The 15,936-nt window shown below is 40.3% G+C and overlaps 1 protein-coding gene across 21 annotated transcripts in view; it reads left to right on the top strand.

Moving 5' to 3' along the window:
• The window catches only part of CADPS (calcium dependent secretion activator), a 471,836-nt gene that overhangs the window by 126,373 nt on the left and 329,527 nt on the right, over positions 1-15,936 (top strand). For all 21 annotated transcript variants that reach the window (XM_070776392.1, XM_070776396.1, XM_070776397.1 and 18 more), the window contains exon 3: positions 1,319-1,651. In XM_070776392.1, coding sequence (XP_070632493.1) covers positions 1,319-1,651 — 333 coding nt within the window. The remainder of the gene's footprint in view (positions 1-1,318; positions 1,652-15,936) is intronic.

The raw sequence follows: 15,936 nt of genomic DNA on the forward strand, positions 1-15,936 counted from the left end.
ATTCAATTGACAATAAATGGAGTCCAACTTTCTAATATCTCTCTTCCCCAAGGAAGGCTTTGTGATGAAATGGGAGACAATGAGATGCCCCCCAAGCAATCGCCTACCACAGGTATTCTCTGAAATATGACAGGGAAGTGCATATTTGTTCTGCTTCTGGAAGGCTATTTATGCACCTTCTGAACCGTGACTAGGACAGGACATGGCTCAAAAAGGTCAGGTGTTTCCTCTTGGTGAATAGGATGCAGCAGCTTCACTGCCTTGTATGACACCCCAGAACTGTGTAGCTTATATAAGCTTCCAAATGCAGTGAAAGGAAACTGTTGTTAATGGCTGCTCTATCCCAGGATCAAGGCAGCACTAGCAAGATCACCAAGGGCTGTCCCCCCAGGCAGGTGAGACTCATAGGAAAGGGAGGAACCAGGGTGAAGTCAAGAGACCATGCGTTTATAGAGTTGTCCATTTTGAGTTAATGGGTTAAAAAAAAGACTCCTCTCTGAAGTCTTGGCTTTTCCATTTACAAAATGGATTGAGTGTAAGGCCTGCCTTCCTCATTATTCATTCTCAAAGCAGGAGGCTCTACTCTAAAGATGGGTGGGTGATATTTGGGGGAAGAAGAAGGGCACATTTCCGGCCCACATGGAGTTTACATTTGGGGAGGGGAGACAGGCCTGAAATACATATTTATGTAATCCTTGTTCAATATGAACTGTGATGAGTATCACTGAGAGGATAAAATGAGATATAAATAGTGGACTATGTACTGTGTGAAGTGCTATGACCAGACATCATACCAGCTATTTTACATATAAAAATAATACCCACCACAACAACAACCCACATGGTATTAATATGAACCACCCTTTCAAGTGTTTATCATATATTGACTCATTTATCCCTCATTTAGAAGCACATGAGCTGTAGAAACTACTATTGTCCCAATTTTATAGATGAGAAAACTGAAGTACAAAGAGGCTAATCTGTTGTAAGAAATACGGCCACTAAGTGGCAGAGAAAGGACCCAAGCAGTCTGAGTAACTGAGTCTCTATATCAGGCTGCCTCTCAGGATATGACTGTCTCATTTTATCCTTGCGACAATCTAGGAAATACCAGTCATTCCCGTTTTCCAGATTTGGACACAAAGGCAGAACGCCTAAGAGACTCCCCTGAGTTCCCACAGCTAGGAGGTAGCAGTCAGGCTCTGACCCACCCCGGTGCCTCCTGGGATGCCCTCCAAGGGGTCAGCCCCGCCCCCGCCCCAGGAAACACTTCTTCCAGAGCAGCTTTCTGACGTCTGCCCCGTCCCCTCCCGCACAGGTGTTCCTGAAGAGCGACCGCGTGGCACGCATGGTGCAGAGCGGCGGCTGCTCCGCTAACGACTCGCGAGAAGTCTTCAAGAAGCACATTGAGAAACGCGTGCGCAGCCTGCCGGAGATTGACGGCCTCAGCAAGGAGACCGTGCTGAGCTCCTGGATGGCCAAGTTTGATGCCATTTACCGCGGGGAGGAGGACCCCAGGAAGCAGCAGGCCCGGATGACGGCCAGCGCCGCTTCCGAGCTGATTCTGAGCAAAGAGCAACTCTATGAGATGTTCCAGAACATTCTTGGGATCAAGAAGTTCGAGCATCAGCTCCTGTACAATGCTTGCCAGGTAAGGAGCTGTCACCTGGGTCCAGGGCTGTGAGTAAAGCCGGGCCAGGGACTTCCTTGGTCCGCGGTGAAGGTCCTCACTTCCACTGCAGGGGTTTCAGGTTGCATCCTTGGTGGGGAACTAATATCCCCCGAGCTGTGCAGCACAGGAAAAAAAAAAAAAAAAAGCAGGGCCTTATGACAACTTCTGTGTTCCCTAGTCATTGTTGCCTTCTGTGCGTATCTTGATTTTTTTTAATGTATTTTTAAATTATATTTTGTAATTTTAATATATTTTAAAATTACATTTTGTAACTGCATTGGTAAAAGTTGAATATGGTCCAGTCTAGAATATTTTCAGGTTTTTCTTTTGATTTTTAAAAGAAATGAAGACATTTTGTGAGTTCCTAAAAATCTCCTGGCCCCTAGATGTTGTGTGTATTGTGTTCAGGGGGTCAGTTGGCCCCTTTATGGAAAGTGTCGTAAGATCAAAATGATTTTTTTTAAAAGATTATGCGCCTTTAAAATAGATGGGATTTACCAGCTGAAGGGCTTCTACTTCTTCATTTGGTGACACAAGTTGGACCTAGCACCTGGTCAAGAGAAATTATTTAAAACAAAACTTCCATAAAACCTGCCTTGTACCCTTATATTAGTCACACCATAAATTTCCAAGTGGATCTGAGGTGGCTAGCTGAGGCTTTGCTTGCGTGCCTGCTAATTTGCTACAGTCATGTCCATCTCTGTGCAACCCTGTGGACTGTAGCCTGCCAGGCTCCTCAGTCCATGGGATTCTCCAGAGAAGAATAGTGGAGTGGGTTGCTGTGCCCTCCTCCAGGCTCAGCTTGGGCCCACCCAAAAAGTGCGCTTATATTTTTTCTGGATGGAAGTTTGGGGGAGTGAAGTACTCCTGATCTTCATTAACTGCAAATCTTTCCCCATTATATTTCTTTATTCAACAAATATTTATTGTGTGCCTACTCAGCAGACTTTGAAAAGTTTATTGAGTGTCTCTTGGGAGCATTTTTAAAAGGCACATTTCCAGCCACAGCCCTAGATTCTGGTTCTGCATTCTCAAGGTAGGGCCCAGAAAAATGCTTTTTTAAACAAGAGCTTCCCTTACTAGTAATCTTGCTCCCCGTTGCCTTTTAAGAACCATTATAGAATTTCAGCCATGCCCTGGTTTCTCTGTACAACTCTACCCCTCAGATCAGATCAGATCAGATCAGTCGCTCAGTCGTGCCCGACTCTTTGTGACACCATGAATCGCAGCACGCCAGGCCTCCCTTTCCATCACCTAATCCTGGAGTTCACTGAGACTCACGTCCATCGAATCAGTGATGCCATCCAGCCATCTCATCTTCTGTCGTCCCCTTCTCCTCCTGCCCCCAATCCCCCCCAGCATCAGAGTCTTTTCCAATGAGTCAACTCTTCTCATGAGGTGGCCAAAGTACTGGAGTTTCAGCTTCAGCATCATTCCTTCCAAAGAAATCCCAGGGCTGATCTCCTTCATAATGGACTGGTTGGATCTCCTTGCAGTCCAAGGGACTCTCAAGAGTCTTCTCCAACACCACAGTTCAAAAGCATCAATTCTTTGGCGCTCAGCCTTCTTCACAGTCCAGCTCTCACATCCATACATGACCACTGGAAAAACCATAGCCTAGACTAGATGAACCTTTGTTGGCAAAGTAATGTCTCTGCTTTTGAATATGCTATCTAGGTTGGTCATAACTTTCCTTCCAAGGAGTAAGGTCTTTTAATTTCATGGCTGCAGTCACCATCTGCAGTGATTTTGGAGCCCAGAAAAATAAAGTCTGACACTGTTTCCTCTGCTTCCCCATCTATTTCCCATGAAGTGATGGGACCAGATGCCATGATCTTCGTTTTCTGAATGTTGAGCTTTAAGCCAACTTTTTCACTCTCCACTTTCACTTTCATCAAGAGGCTTTTTAGCTCCTCTTCACTTTCTGCCGTAAGGGTGGTGTCATCTGCATATCTGAGGTTATTGATATTTCTCCCGGCAATCTTGATTCCAGCTTGTGCTTCTTCCAGTCCAGCGTTTCTCATGGTGTACTCTGCATAGAAGTTAAATAAGCAGGGTGACAATATACAGCCTTGACGTACTCCTTTTCCTATTTGGAACCAGTCTGTTGTTCCATGTCTAGTTCTAACTGTTGCTTCCTGACCTGCATACAGATTTCTCAAGAGGCAGGTCAGGTGGTCTGGTATTCCCATCTCTTTCAGAATTTTCCAGTTTATTGTGATCCACACAGTCAAAGGCTTTGGCATAGTCAATAAAGCAGAAATAGATGTTTTTCTGGAACTCTCTTGCTTTTTCCATGATCCGGATGTTGGCAATTTGATCTCTGGTTCCTCTGCCTTTTCTAAAACCAGCTTGAACATCAGGAAGTTCACGGTTCACATATTGCTGAAGCCTGGCTTGGAGAATTTTGAGCATTACTTTACTAGCATGTGAGATGAATGCAATTGTGTGGTAGTTTGAGCATTCTTTGGCATTGCCTGTCTTTGGGATTGGAATGAAAACTGACCTTTTCCAGTCCTGTGGCCACTGCTGAGTTTTCCAAATTTGCTGGCATATTGAGTGCAGCACTTTCACAGCATCATCTTTCAGGATTTGGAATAGCTCAACTGGAATTCCATCACCTCCACTAGCTTTGTTCGTAGTGATGCTTTCTAAGGCCCACTTGACTTCACATTCCAGGATGTCTGGCTCTACATAAGTGATCACACCATCATGATTATCTTGGTCGTGAAGATCTTTTTTGTACAGTTCTTCTGTGTATCCTTGCCACCTCTTCTTAATATCTTCTGCTTCTGTTAGGTCCATACCATTTCTGTCCTTTATTGAGCCCATCTTTTCATGAAATGTTCCTTTGGTATCTCTGATTTTCTTGAAGAGATTTCTAGTTTTCCCCATTCTGTTGTTTTCCTCTATTTCTTTGCATTGATCGCTGAAGAAGACTTTCTTATCTCTTTTTGCTATTCTTTGGAAGTCTGCATTCAGATGTTTATATCTTTCCTTTTCTCCTTGTTTTTTGCTTCTCTTCTTTTCACAGCTGTTTGTAAGGCCTCCCCAGACAGCCATTTTGCTTTTTTGCATTTCTTTTCCATGGGGATGGTCTTGATCCCTGTCTCCTGTACAATGTCACGAACCCCATTCCATAGTTCATCAGGCACTCTATCTATCAGATCTAGGCCCTTGAATCTATTTCTCACTTCCACTGTATAATCATAAGGGATTTGCTTTAGGTCATCCCTGAATGGTCTAGTGGTTTTCCCTACTTTCTTCAGTTTAAGTCTGAATTTGCCAATAAGGAGTTCATGGTCTGAGCCACAGTCAGCTCCTGGTCCTGTTTTTGCTGACTGTATAGAGCTTCTAAAGTTGGTTAAAGGCGGACACCATAGTTCATTGGCTAACAGTTGTTCCTTGCTCAGAATCCAGTAAACCTTGGTAAATCTTAATATAACTCCTCGCTTAAAATAACTCTGAGGCCTTGGGAGTTAACTTCCCCACACATGAGCTTGGGATGCAGTCGTAAGAATGCATGTATGCAAAGCCCGAAGTAACATGGGACACTTTCTACATGGTAGCAGTTAAAGTTTATTACAGTCTATTGGAATAAGCGAAAAGTCAACAGACACCATCAGAACAGTGCCGTAAATATATATTTTTTTAATTTTTAAAAAATTTTATTGGAGTATAATTGATTTACAGTGTTGTTAATTTATGCTATATAGGAAAGTGAGTCAGTTATACACATATGTATATTCACTCTTTTTTAGATTCCTTGCCCATACAGGTTATTACAGAGTATTGAGTAGCGTTCCCAGTGCTATACAGTACGTCTTTATTGATTATCTAATTTATGTATCGTAGACTTAGTATGATCATCTTTAGCTCCATCCATGTTGCTACAAATGGCGTTATTTCATTGTTTTTTTGTGGTTGAATAATATTCCATTGTATGTAATTAAATGTTTAATGTAGGAACTACAGGATATTGGGATTTTCTTCTTCCTGCCTCCATGTCTGTCTGCTAATTCAAGGCACACATCATTTACTTCGATGATCAGTGTTTACCCAACTGGTAACGCTGCCTCCCTTCTTGCCCATGAAAATGTACCCACCGCACACCAATCGAAGTGATCTTTTAAAATTGTAAACTGGATCATGCCAATTCTGCACCTAAAATCTTCCATGGCCATCCCCTCACCCCTAGAATGGCATCCTTACTTATAACTAAGGCTTAAGGCAGAACAGGAATCATCCTGGATCACACCACTTTCTCTATGTGCTTTCTCACTGGCCTTCTGTTTCCCAAACATATCACATTGGCTGTGGGCCTTTGCATTTGCTCTTCCCTCAATTTAGAATACTCTTTGCGAAGACCTTTGCATGACTGGCACAGCTTAAATGTCAGCTTCTCCATGAGGTGTTCCTGGACCACTTCATCTAAAGTTCTCCCTTGCTTCACACCCTGCCAAGTCACTGTCTTTCCCATCCCCCTGTTTGATTTTTATCAAAGCCTTTACCACTGTCTTCCATTTCCTCTTCACCTGTTCTTGTGTTTACTACCTGTCTCACCCTCTCTGCCCATCCTTCAGCAGAATGTTGGCCTTAGGAGGACGATAGTGCATCTCTGCCTTATTTGCTAATATTTCCCAAAAGTATTGAAAATACTTTGTCAAATACTTTGTCAAAGTATTTCCAGTACTTTGACATAAAACAAGTGTTCCATAAATGCCTATTACCTTAATAAATGGATGATGGCCGATTGTTCTAACTAGTTGGTAGGCTCTTATCAACCATTATGCTGCTGCTGCTAAGTTGCTTCAGTCCTGTCCGACTCTGTGCGACCCCATAGACGGCAGCTCCCCCGTCCCTGGGATTCTCCAGGCAAGAACACTGGAGTGGGTTGCCATTTCCTTCTCCAATGCATGAAAGTGAAAAGTGAAAGTGAAGTCACTCAGTCGTGTCCAACTTAGCGACCCCATGGACTGCAGCCTACCAGGCTCCTGCATCCATGGGATTTTCCAGGCAAGAGTACTGGAGTGGGGTGCCATTGCCTTCTCTGTGTCAACCATTATAGCTCACCCTAAAATTTCTGGATGTTTTAGTAAACAGGAATCTGTTTGAAATCTCAAAATATAGTGTGTGTGTGTGTGTGTATATATATATATGTATATATATATATATATATATATATATATATATAATACTCAAAGGTATTCTGACACCCTGCTTTCCTCTCAGCCCACTTCAGTTCAGAACCCTGGTTTCCTATCCAAAGATAGAGTTTCTGTGATGGGTTAAAAAGTATTTGAAATTCTCAAGCCTCAATTTGAGATTAAATATATTTGTTATTTTAAATTGACGTGTTAGTACTGCATCCCATGTAGCACTTGTAGATTGGGGTAAGCAGGTAGCAAAACCATCCATCACCACCCTCTTCTCTACAACAAGAAGATGAGTTGTGATAGCTTCAAAAAGATTGACAATCACCCACTTAAGTGGTAAGTAATATGCAGAATTAGAGTTAGTCAAGTGTTCATAAACTTGCTAGGCATAGAATGTTTCTAGGGATTAGTTTTTCTAATTTCAGTGGCTAGCTTATCATGAAGATTTTCTGCTCTTGCTTAAACATCAGCATCACTGAAATGAATCTATTGCTATGCCATTTCTTACTTTGGTTGCTTTGAACTTGTTGACTATGGTAAAGTGGCAGGACCTTGTTTTACTTGTTTAATTAATTAATTAATTAATTAAAATTAATTTATTCTACTCATTTTCAAGATTTTTCTATGTGGTATTAAAAAATACGAGGATATAAAACAATAATGTCTTCTCTCCCCAAAATAATGGTTGTCCCCTTAGCTGAGAGAGAGTTATAAGAAATGTAAAATGAAGTAACGTCTTGGGACTGGAATACTTAAGGCATTTAATATTTTATTTTATACTGACACCTAGTCTGATTACTGCTTCATTGGTTCACCTCAGTAGAAATCAGAGCAAAGAGCATATTACAGGTAATTCACAAAGAAAAAAACAAAATAATTCTGAATATATGATTGTAGAATTTCTAAGTTCCATGTGTTTAGTCATCTGAGCTATATAATTGTATTGACAGTCAGAAGTATTTTAAAAGAAATATACCATTGGTAACAATAATACATTGCAAATGTTACAGAAATGGGTATTCTCATTACTTACTGGTAGAATGATTTATTGGGGTAAACTTTCTGTAGCATAATCTGTTAATTTGTAGCCAAACACCTTTATATTTGGCAAACCTTTTAACCTGGCAGCTCTGCTTCTAGAAATTTGTTTTAAGTAGATACTCAGAGATTTTATCAGGAGTTTTAAGTCCAAAGATGTTCATTGTGGCATTTTATATGACAGTGAAAAAAATACAAACAACCTTCATTCCCGGTAGGAGGGGATTAACTAGATTTTAACAGTATGAGACAGTACTCTTCAGCTAGCAAAACAGTTGCTGAAAAAGAACACTTACCATGTGGGGAAGTGTTCAGTAGATATTTCTAAGTGGAAAGTCAGGCTGTGGACCAGTGTGAAGACATAATCCCATTTTTATGGAATAAGGACTGGATAGGCAAACAATAAAATCTAAACTATGATTATCTTTAAGGGTTATGATATCTTTAAGGTTAAGCATTATGATTGATATTTGTGTTTTTCCCTTGTGCTTTTTGGTGTTTTCACATTTTCTGCCCTAAGTATATAGGTATTTTGTAAATAGAAACAAATAGCAAAAATCTCAACAAAGAAGCTATCAAAAGAAGAAAATTATCTTCCGTGTTGTATTTGAGACTTCAGTCATTAATATATCACCTTCATGATTTTATACCATTTCCAAGTACTACCTGTGTGATTATTTATTTAATGTCCATAATTAAGCCAACACTTAACTCACTTTGTAAGCCTGTCTTTACCTTAGAAGTAATACATGTGAAATCACAGCTGTGACGTACTAGATTTTTAAAAATACTCTGCAGTAATGTGAACTGCAATCATTAAAATAGATGCTCTTTATCTGTCTGCCTCTGACATGATCTCACACCACCATTGATGTGGGCAGCATGACTCTGGTGACCAGTTCCTTTAAATACTGACATTGATGAGATAGATCCCTCTGACACCATTCCTTAAAATAGCCCCAGACTAACCAGAACAGATTTCACCTGAAGTCTGTACTTCAAACACCCTGCAATCAGGTTTCAGAAATTATAGATACACTCACTAGTTTTCTCATAGATTATACTCAACTCTGCAGTACTCTATCCACTCATAGGAGCAAAGACATAGAACTGAAATCATATTCTTTTCATTTGCAAAAGTATGCTTGTTTTGTTTTTTTGTTTTGTTTTCTATTTTCTGATCCTTCTCCCTATGAGAGAGAGCAGTTCATAGGTGCTTTCAATCTAGAAACATGCATATTTCGTTGTATGCATATTGTATTTTAGGGGAAAGTATAATCTGATTTCTGCTGCAGTTTTCTGATGGTTTCTGTGATCTCTCTGTGAGGTACTGCCAGGAACTTGTTTTCATCTCAAATGAAAGAGGATGTTTAACAAAGAGTGACTGTATCAGTTACACATCTACTGTCTGTTGAAAAATGAATGTCCATCAAACCAGTTTTTTTAAAAAAAGCAAGGAGTCTTAATAAATATCTCCATATTTACACACACAATTTTTTAAAGACGATCGTGTTTGAAGTTTCATGGCTCTGGCTCAGAAAAGAGTTTGCTCATACAGCATAATCATCCTTGTAAAATCATTGAAAACTCCTATTATGAAATCAGTGTTGTTTTTATTTTCCCAAACTCTTGAGAAGAAGCAATTATATAGGCATTTGAGTTATCATCTGAGAAATGGGACTAACACAGACCTGCTTTCTATTTTCATAAAATGCAAAGATGATGATTTATTTTAAAAGTTTAAAGAATGCAAAGCACCCTTTTTCCTAATTCTTTCTAATAACCTCCACATCTGGAATTGACTTAATGCCCAGTTGGATGTACCAGATGTCTGCAACTTCCTACCCATATTAACTTAACTTCATGAGTTTTCCTTAATTGTTCTGTTCTGAAATGTGCAGACATTTCTCCTTGAAAAACACTTCAGAGGTGTTTCACTTTTACATATTTTTAAATGAAGATAAATCCTTCTTAGGGAAGCAACCCAACTAATTTCCAAGGGGATATGGATGAGTAGAAGCTAAGAAAGTTAGTTGTTTCTTCATGTTTCCGTTCTGCTCTTTGAGAACAGCGTTTCTTTCTGGTTGTGTCCTTATGATCTCACTCGTAGCTCCTGGAAACGTGGGGATCTGAGTCTAATCTTCTCCTCAGCCATCATTTGTGCCTCCTGGGCAGCAAGGTAACATACATACTGCAGTTAAATGAAGATGACAGTATTCTGTTCATTTATCTTCTCTGAATTTCTAGAGATTTTTTTCATATAATCCAGAAGACTTGAGAAGAAACACATGGAATATAATTTCCCAATGTATAAACATCGTTGTATTTTCAGTATTAAATTCCCCACCATTTCTGAACTACTAACTGTCTTCAGTTACCTTCATTACCTTTCCTCCAGTCCATCATTCATGTGGCTTTTGATGATGTGATCTTGTTACAGGGCTCTCTTCCATGGACTTGATTAACACTTGGCAGCTTTTCAAATAGTTTATTAGACTCTGAGCAGAAACCTCACATTATCAGCTTTCAGCTGTGACCCGGATTACTGGATCGTATCTATACCTCATTATAGAGTCTTTCATCTCTATTTAAGTAGATATTTTTTTTCCCCATAGAATCTTTCATCTCTATTTAAGTAGATTTTTTTCCTAATCCATAAGTCTCCAGAAGATCTGTAGTCTCAGAATTTGCTTCTTGTCCTGGCTGTATTTCTTAATCACTTTTCTTGGCTCTCTGTCAATATTACATTTCTTTGTACATAATGGTTTTTCAATAACTACCTACTGAAGAAATGTTTCAGCATCTGAGGGGGTGGACCCAGCAGACTGGTATTAAACACTTTTATTTAGCAGTGTACTTTCATTATTCCTAAGTTCATTCATTAATTTAATAGATGTTTTACCTGCTTACTGTGCACTAACCACCATGTTTCAGATACTGGGATAAAGCCTAAACTTTTCTGTTTTCTCACAGACAAGCCCATGTTTTACCTCCTGGCAATCTTCCTCTTTGCTCACCCCCAAAACAACTCCCAGTGACTTTTATAGTTTTTTCCTGCTCAGAGTATTGTATTTGTTTTCATTGTGTTGCTGTGTAAAAATTGCCACAAATGCAGTATTTTAAGATACTACCCATGTATTATCTCAAAGTTTCTGTAGATCAGAAATCTGGCATTACTTAGCTGGGTTCTCTGAATGCTCAAGGACTCATAGGGCTGGAATTAACTCTGGGCTGTGTTCTTATGTCAACGCAGCTGTAGAAGTCTTCAAAACCAGCCGTAGAGAGAGAGAACTTGTGGGTGTTTCAAGTCTCTGATTAATCAGGACTTCACTGGCAGTCCACTGGTTAAGAGTTAGCTTTCCAGTGCTGGGGGCATGGGTTCCATCCCTGATTGAAGTCTGCCTCTCTGCTGAAAAATCAAAACATAAACAACAGAAGCAATATTGTAACAGATTCAATAAAGACTTTATGAATGGTCCACGTCAAAAAAACCTTTTCAAAAGAGAGGATCTTTATTACCTTAGTCAGTCCCATCCAGGATAACCATCCTTTTCTATTAAAGTCAACTGATTAAGAATTTAAATTACATCTGGAGAATCTCTTCATTCTTGTCATATATTATCAGTTAGAAGCAAGTCATAGGGTCCCCCCAGATTTCCCTGCTGGCTCAGTGGTAAAGAATCGGCCTATGCCGATATCCTCCTGATGCAGGAGATGCAAATTCGATCCCTGGGTCGAAAATATTCCCTGGAGGAGGAAGTGGCAACCCACTGCAGTATTCTTACCTGGGAAATCCCATGGACAGAGGAGCCTGGCAGGCTATAGTCCATGGGGTTGTAAAAGAGTTGGACACGACTTAGCAGCTAAACAGCAGCAACAACATAGAGTCCCCCGCCCTCAAGGGCAAGTGAGTAGAATGGTAGTCACTGGGGGTCATCCTGATTTCTGCCACAGTTGCTCTCCCCCCATTCCAGTGTCATAGAACTCCTTCAAGTAACCTTTTAAGAGAAATTCTCCCTTATCATTCCGCCTAAAATAGGCTTATCCTTGTTTGGGATTTGGTTTTTTCTGTAACAGTACCTTGCTTTTTACCATCATAGAACATCACTCAATCTGAAATTACCTTGCATCAGTTCAGTTCAGTTCAGTCACTCGGTCATGTCTTACTCTTTGCAACCCCATGGACCGCAGCACGCCAGGCCTCCCTGTCCTCCACTGTCTCCCGGAGTTTACCCAGACTCATGTCCATTGAGTTGGTGATGCCATCCAACCATCTCATCCTTTGTCGTCCACTTCTCCTCCCACCCTCAATCTCTCCCAGCATAAGGGTCTTTTCCGATGAGTCAGCTCTTCACATCAGGTGGCCAAAGTATTGGAGTTTCAGCCTCAACATCAGTCCTTCCAGTGAATACTCAGGACTGATCTCCTTTAGGATGGACTGGTTGGATCTCCTTGCAGTCCAAGGGACTCTCAAAAGTCTTCTCCAACACCACAGTTCAAAAGCATCAGTTCTTCATACTAGTTGATATTGTTGTTGTTCATACTAGTTGTTTCCTTATTGTCTGCCTCCCTCTCCTGATTCATTTATTTAAGAGCAAGGACCGTGTCTTTTGCATTCACCACTCTATGGCAAATACTTAAGCACAATGCTAGGCACACAATAGATGTTCAACTAAATATTGACTGAATCACTAAATGGAGAGGCCAAGGCATTGATGGCCTTCGGATGCTTAAATGCCCATATTCTACAGAGGTGTGTTTCCTCCTTTGTTTCCCTTGAGGCAAAGTGCAGCAATGAAACAGGCATGTTAGTCTGAGACCAGACTCAGACTGCTGATTCTCCTGTTTTATAGTGTGGATTTCACATGAGATTCACAGAATGCCGGTAGCCATAAAATAAACCTTCCCTGGTCGCAAAGAGTCGGACACAGCTGAGCGACTGATCTGATCTAATCTGACCTGGTCACTCCCTGCCTGTCTCTCCCATCACAGCGTTGGAGGACGAAGTACAGAAATTAAATTCACTCGCTGCCTCTAACAGTCATTAGATATTTGATGGACTGCTGGTTTTCAGTGGCTTTGCCTGCCAGATGTACTTTAATTCAGCATTCTTGGGATATGGAAAGAGATCAAGATGTATGCACCCCCATGAACATGTTCTCCTCTGTTAGCAGAAGCAAAATTAGTGGGCATTGAAGATGTGGAGGGCACAGGGCCTGATAGCAATATTTAATTTCCCAGAGCAACAATTCTCTGATGACCCCATTGGCACTTTTCATGATGGAGTCATCAGAAAATTCTTACTTCTCTATCAGTTCTTCCTAGAACACATGGTTAGACATTTCTGTCTAACTGTGCCTGCTATTATGGTGAGATGGACTGCAATGGAACTTTGAAATTGAGAGGCAGTGGGTATCCTGGATCTGAGGAACAGGAAATTGGCATTTTCTATGCAGACTTTGAAACTGCTGAAGACATTTTGCAAAGCTCTTCCCTTTTTTGCCAAAATGGAATTACAGATATACTGGATTTATTTGAAGTCTTTTCATAAGCATTGAACCACAAAATTGTAATCAGAGGTGTTAAAGAGGTGTTCTTTCAGAAAAGGACATACAGAAATAGTATTTTCTACTTTGCCACCTTTCACCAAATGAGGGAAGCTATTATAAACCACTCTAACCCAGCTATGCAAGGGGAGATATTTTACAGGTCTTCTGACATGCTTCACCAACCCAGACTCCCCATGATCATTATTTGAATTTACTTTATTCTTCTTCAATGATTCAAACCTACCGTTTGCAGAAACTTGGATAATAGAGTGTTGTTTACTGATTAAATTTTGTGGTTAGCTTTTTTGTCTTCACTCTTTGTGCAAGTATACATAAAACATTGTGGTTCTTTCCTGCCCAGCTTGTGAGTGGTTCTGTCTTTCATAATAGACTCTTATTCAGGGAACACCTCCCATCCATGTCCGACCTCCAGTTTGAACAGTAATAATACCTATCAGATATGAAGCCTTGACCACATGCCAGACACTAAGCCTAGTACTTTACATACATTATCATATTTAATCCTCATAATAAGCTTGTAAGCTAGTTATTTTTACCCACATTTTAATAAGCAACCTAAAAGAGAAAGAAGTTCAACAATTTTTCCAAGGTCAGTCAGAAGTCAGAAGCAACCTGGATTTGAACTCCAGATTGTATGACTCAGCCTCCAAGTAAAATAAATAAGTTAATTTTTAAAAAATCAGCTCTTTCATGCAATTGCTGCAAATAATGGTGATTTTCTATCAATATAGAAGGCTCTGAAGAGTAAATAGAAAGTTTATCAATCCTGCCTTTATTCTAGGAAGACAGATACGTGTGTATTGTACTCAGTTTTTCTGAATCTCTTTTAATATAGACTGTTCCTTTATTCCTAAAATTTATTGGAGGAGAAGAAAGGTCAGCTGACACTCAGTTCTTTGCATTTTCTCTTTTTTTCCAATTTTTATTGGAGTATAATTGATTTACACTGTTGTGTTGGTTTCTGCTGAACAGCAAAGTGGATCAGTTATACATATACATAGATCCACTCCTTTTAAGGTTATTTTCCCATATAGGTCATTACAGAATATTGAGTAGAGTTACCTGTGCTCTATAATAGGTCCTTAATAGTTGTCTATTTTCTATATAGATGTGTATATATGTCAATCCCAATTTATCCCTGCCCCCACTGTTTTCCCCTTGGTAACCATGTTTGTTTTCGACATCTGTTAAACTGTGTATTTTCTAGTTAGAATTTTAGTGAATGTGTCTTTGTTCACTGGTAACCAGTACAGTTTATGACTGCTTCACTCATTTAGGTTCTATTGTATCAGTACTAATGTGTCCTGATTTCACTTTTAGAAACATACTTCAAGCCTCACAGTGTTCAGAGGATGATTAAGAACAGGAAATGTTCGTCTTTCTTGCCTGTCCTTTTTAGCCTGTAATCAAGCCAGTAGGGGAGAAGGCAATGGCACCCCACTCCGGTACTCTTGCCTGGAAAATCCCATGGATGGAAGAGGCTGGTAGGCTGCAGTCCTTGGGGTCGCTAAGGGTCTGACACAGCTGAGCGACTTCCCTTTCATTTTTCACTTTCATGCATTGGAGAAGGAAATGGCAACCCACTCCAGTGTTCTTGCCTGGAGAATCCCAGGGATGGGGGAGCCTGGTGGGCTTCCATCTATGGGGTCGCACAGAGTCAGACACGACTGAAGTGACTTAGCAGCAGCAAGCCAGTAGGAGGACTTGAAAACATGTGTTGCATAATGAACACCTTCCTGGGTTCAGTGACCCCAGAATTAGAACAAAGTTGCTCTTGGGAGAAAAAAACACACCCACAAAAGCACGCATGAGTTTTCACCTTACAGAGGTTTTCAATGAAGAATTAAACCAGGGGTTGCTAAATGTTTTAGGCTTTGTGGACTTTGCAGCCTACTTAATAGCAGTAGCCGACTCTGTGCAACTTGTGCAGAGTAGTAATAGCAACTACTTAATTCTGTCATTGTAGCAAAAGCTACCATAGGCATTATGCAAAGGAATGGGCGTGGCTGTCTATGTTCCGGTAAAACTTGACTTATAAATCAAGCAACTGGCAGATTTGACTGCAGGGCTGTAGTTTGCCAACCCCTGAGTTAAATAATATATCACATCATAACAGAAATAATTCTTTACTTTCCACAAAGCTGCCCTTTGAATATCAGATGTTACTTTTACAGCCCCAAAGGTTTTTAACATGGAACTTAGACTGTCCATGTCCATTCTGTGAACAGTGGGACATCATGGTGGTTAACAGTGTTGGCAGTGAAGACCATCATTACATAACCCAGAAGTGAAGTCTGTGCTGTTGAATTCTTAATATACTTGACCCATTTCAGTCTTTTTTTGTTTTTTTTTTTGATTGGTTGATTTTATAGGAGAAAAGTACATTTTAGTAAAGAAGGAAGTCAACAGTGAATTTACCTTACCACTGTACATCTTGGACAAGTCACTTACCTTCCTTAAGCATCGCTGTGCCTCTCTGTAGAATGTGAATAATACAGCA

This window comes from Bos indicus, chromosome 22 (genome assembly GCF_029378745.1).
Source record: "Bos indicus isolate NIAB-ARS_2022 breed Sahiwal x Tharparkar chromosome 22, NIAB-ARS_B.indTharparkar_mat_pri_1.0, whole genome shotgun sequence".
Taxonomy (NCBI): domain Eukaryota; kingdom Metazoa; phylum Chordata; class Mammalia; order Artiodactyla; family Bovidae; genus Bos; species Bos indicus.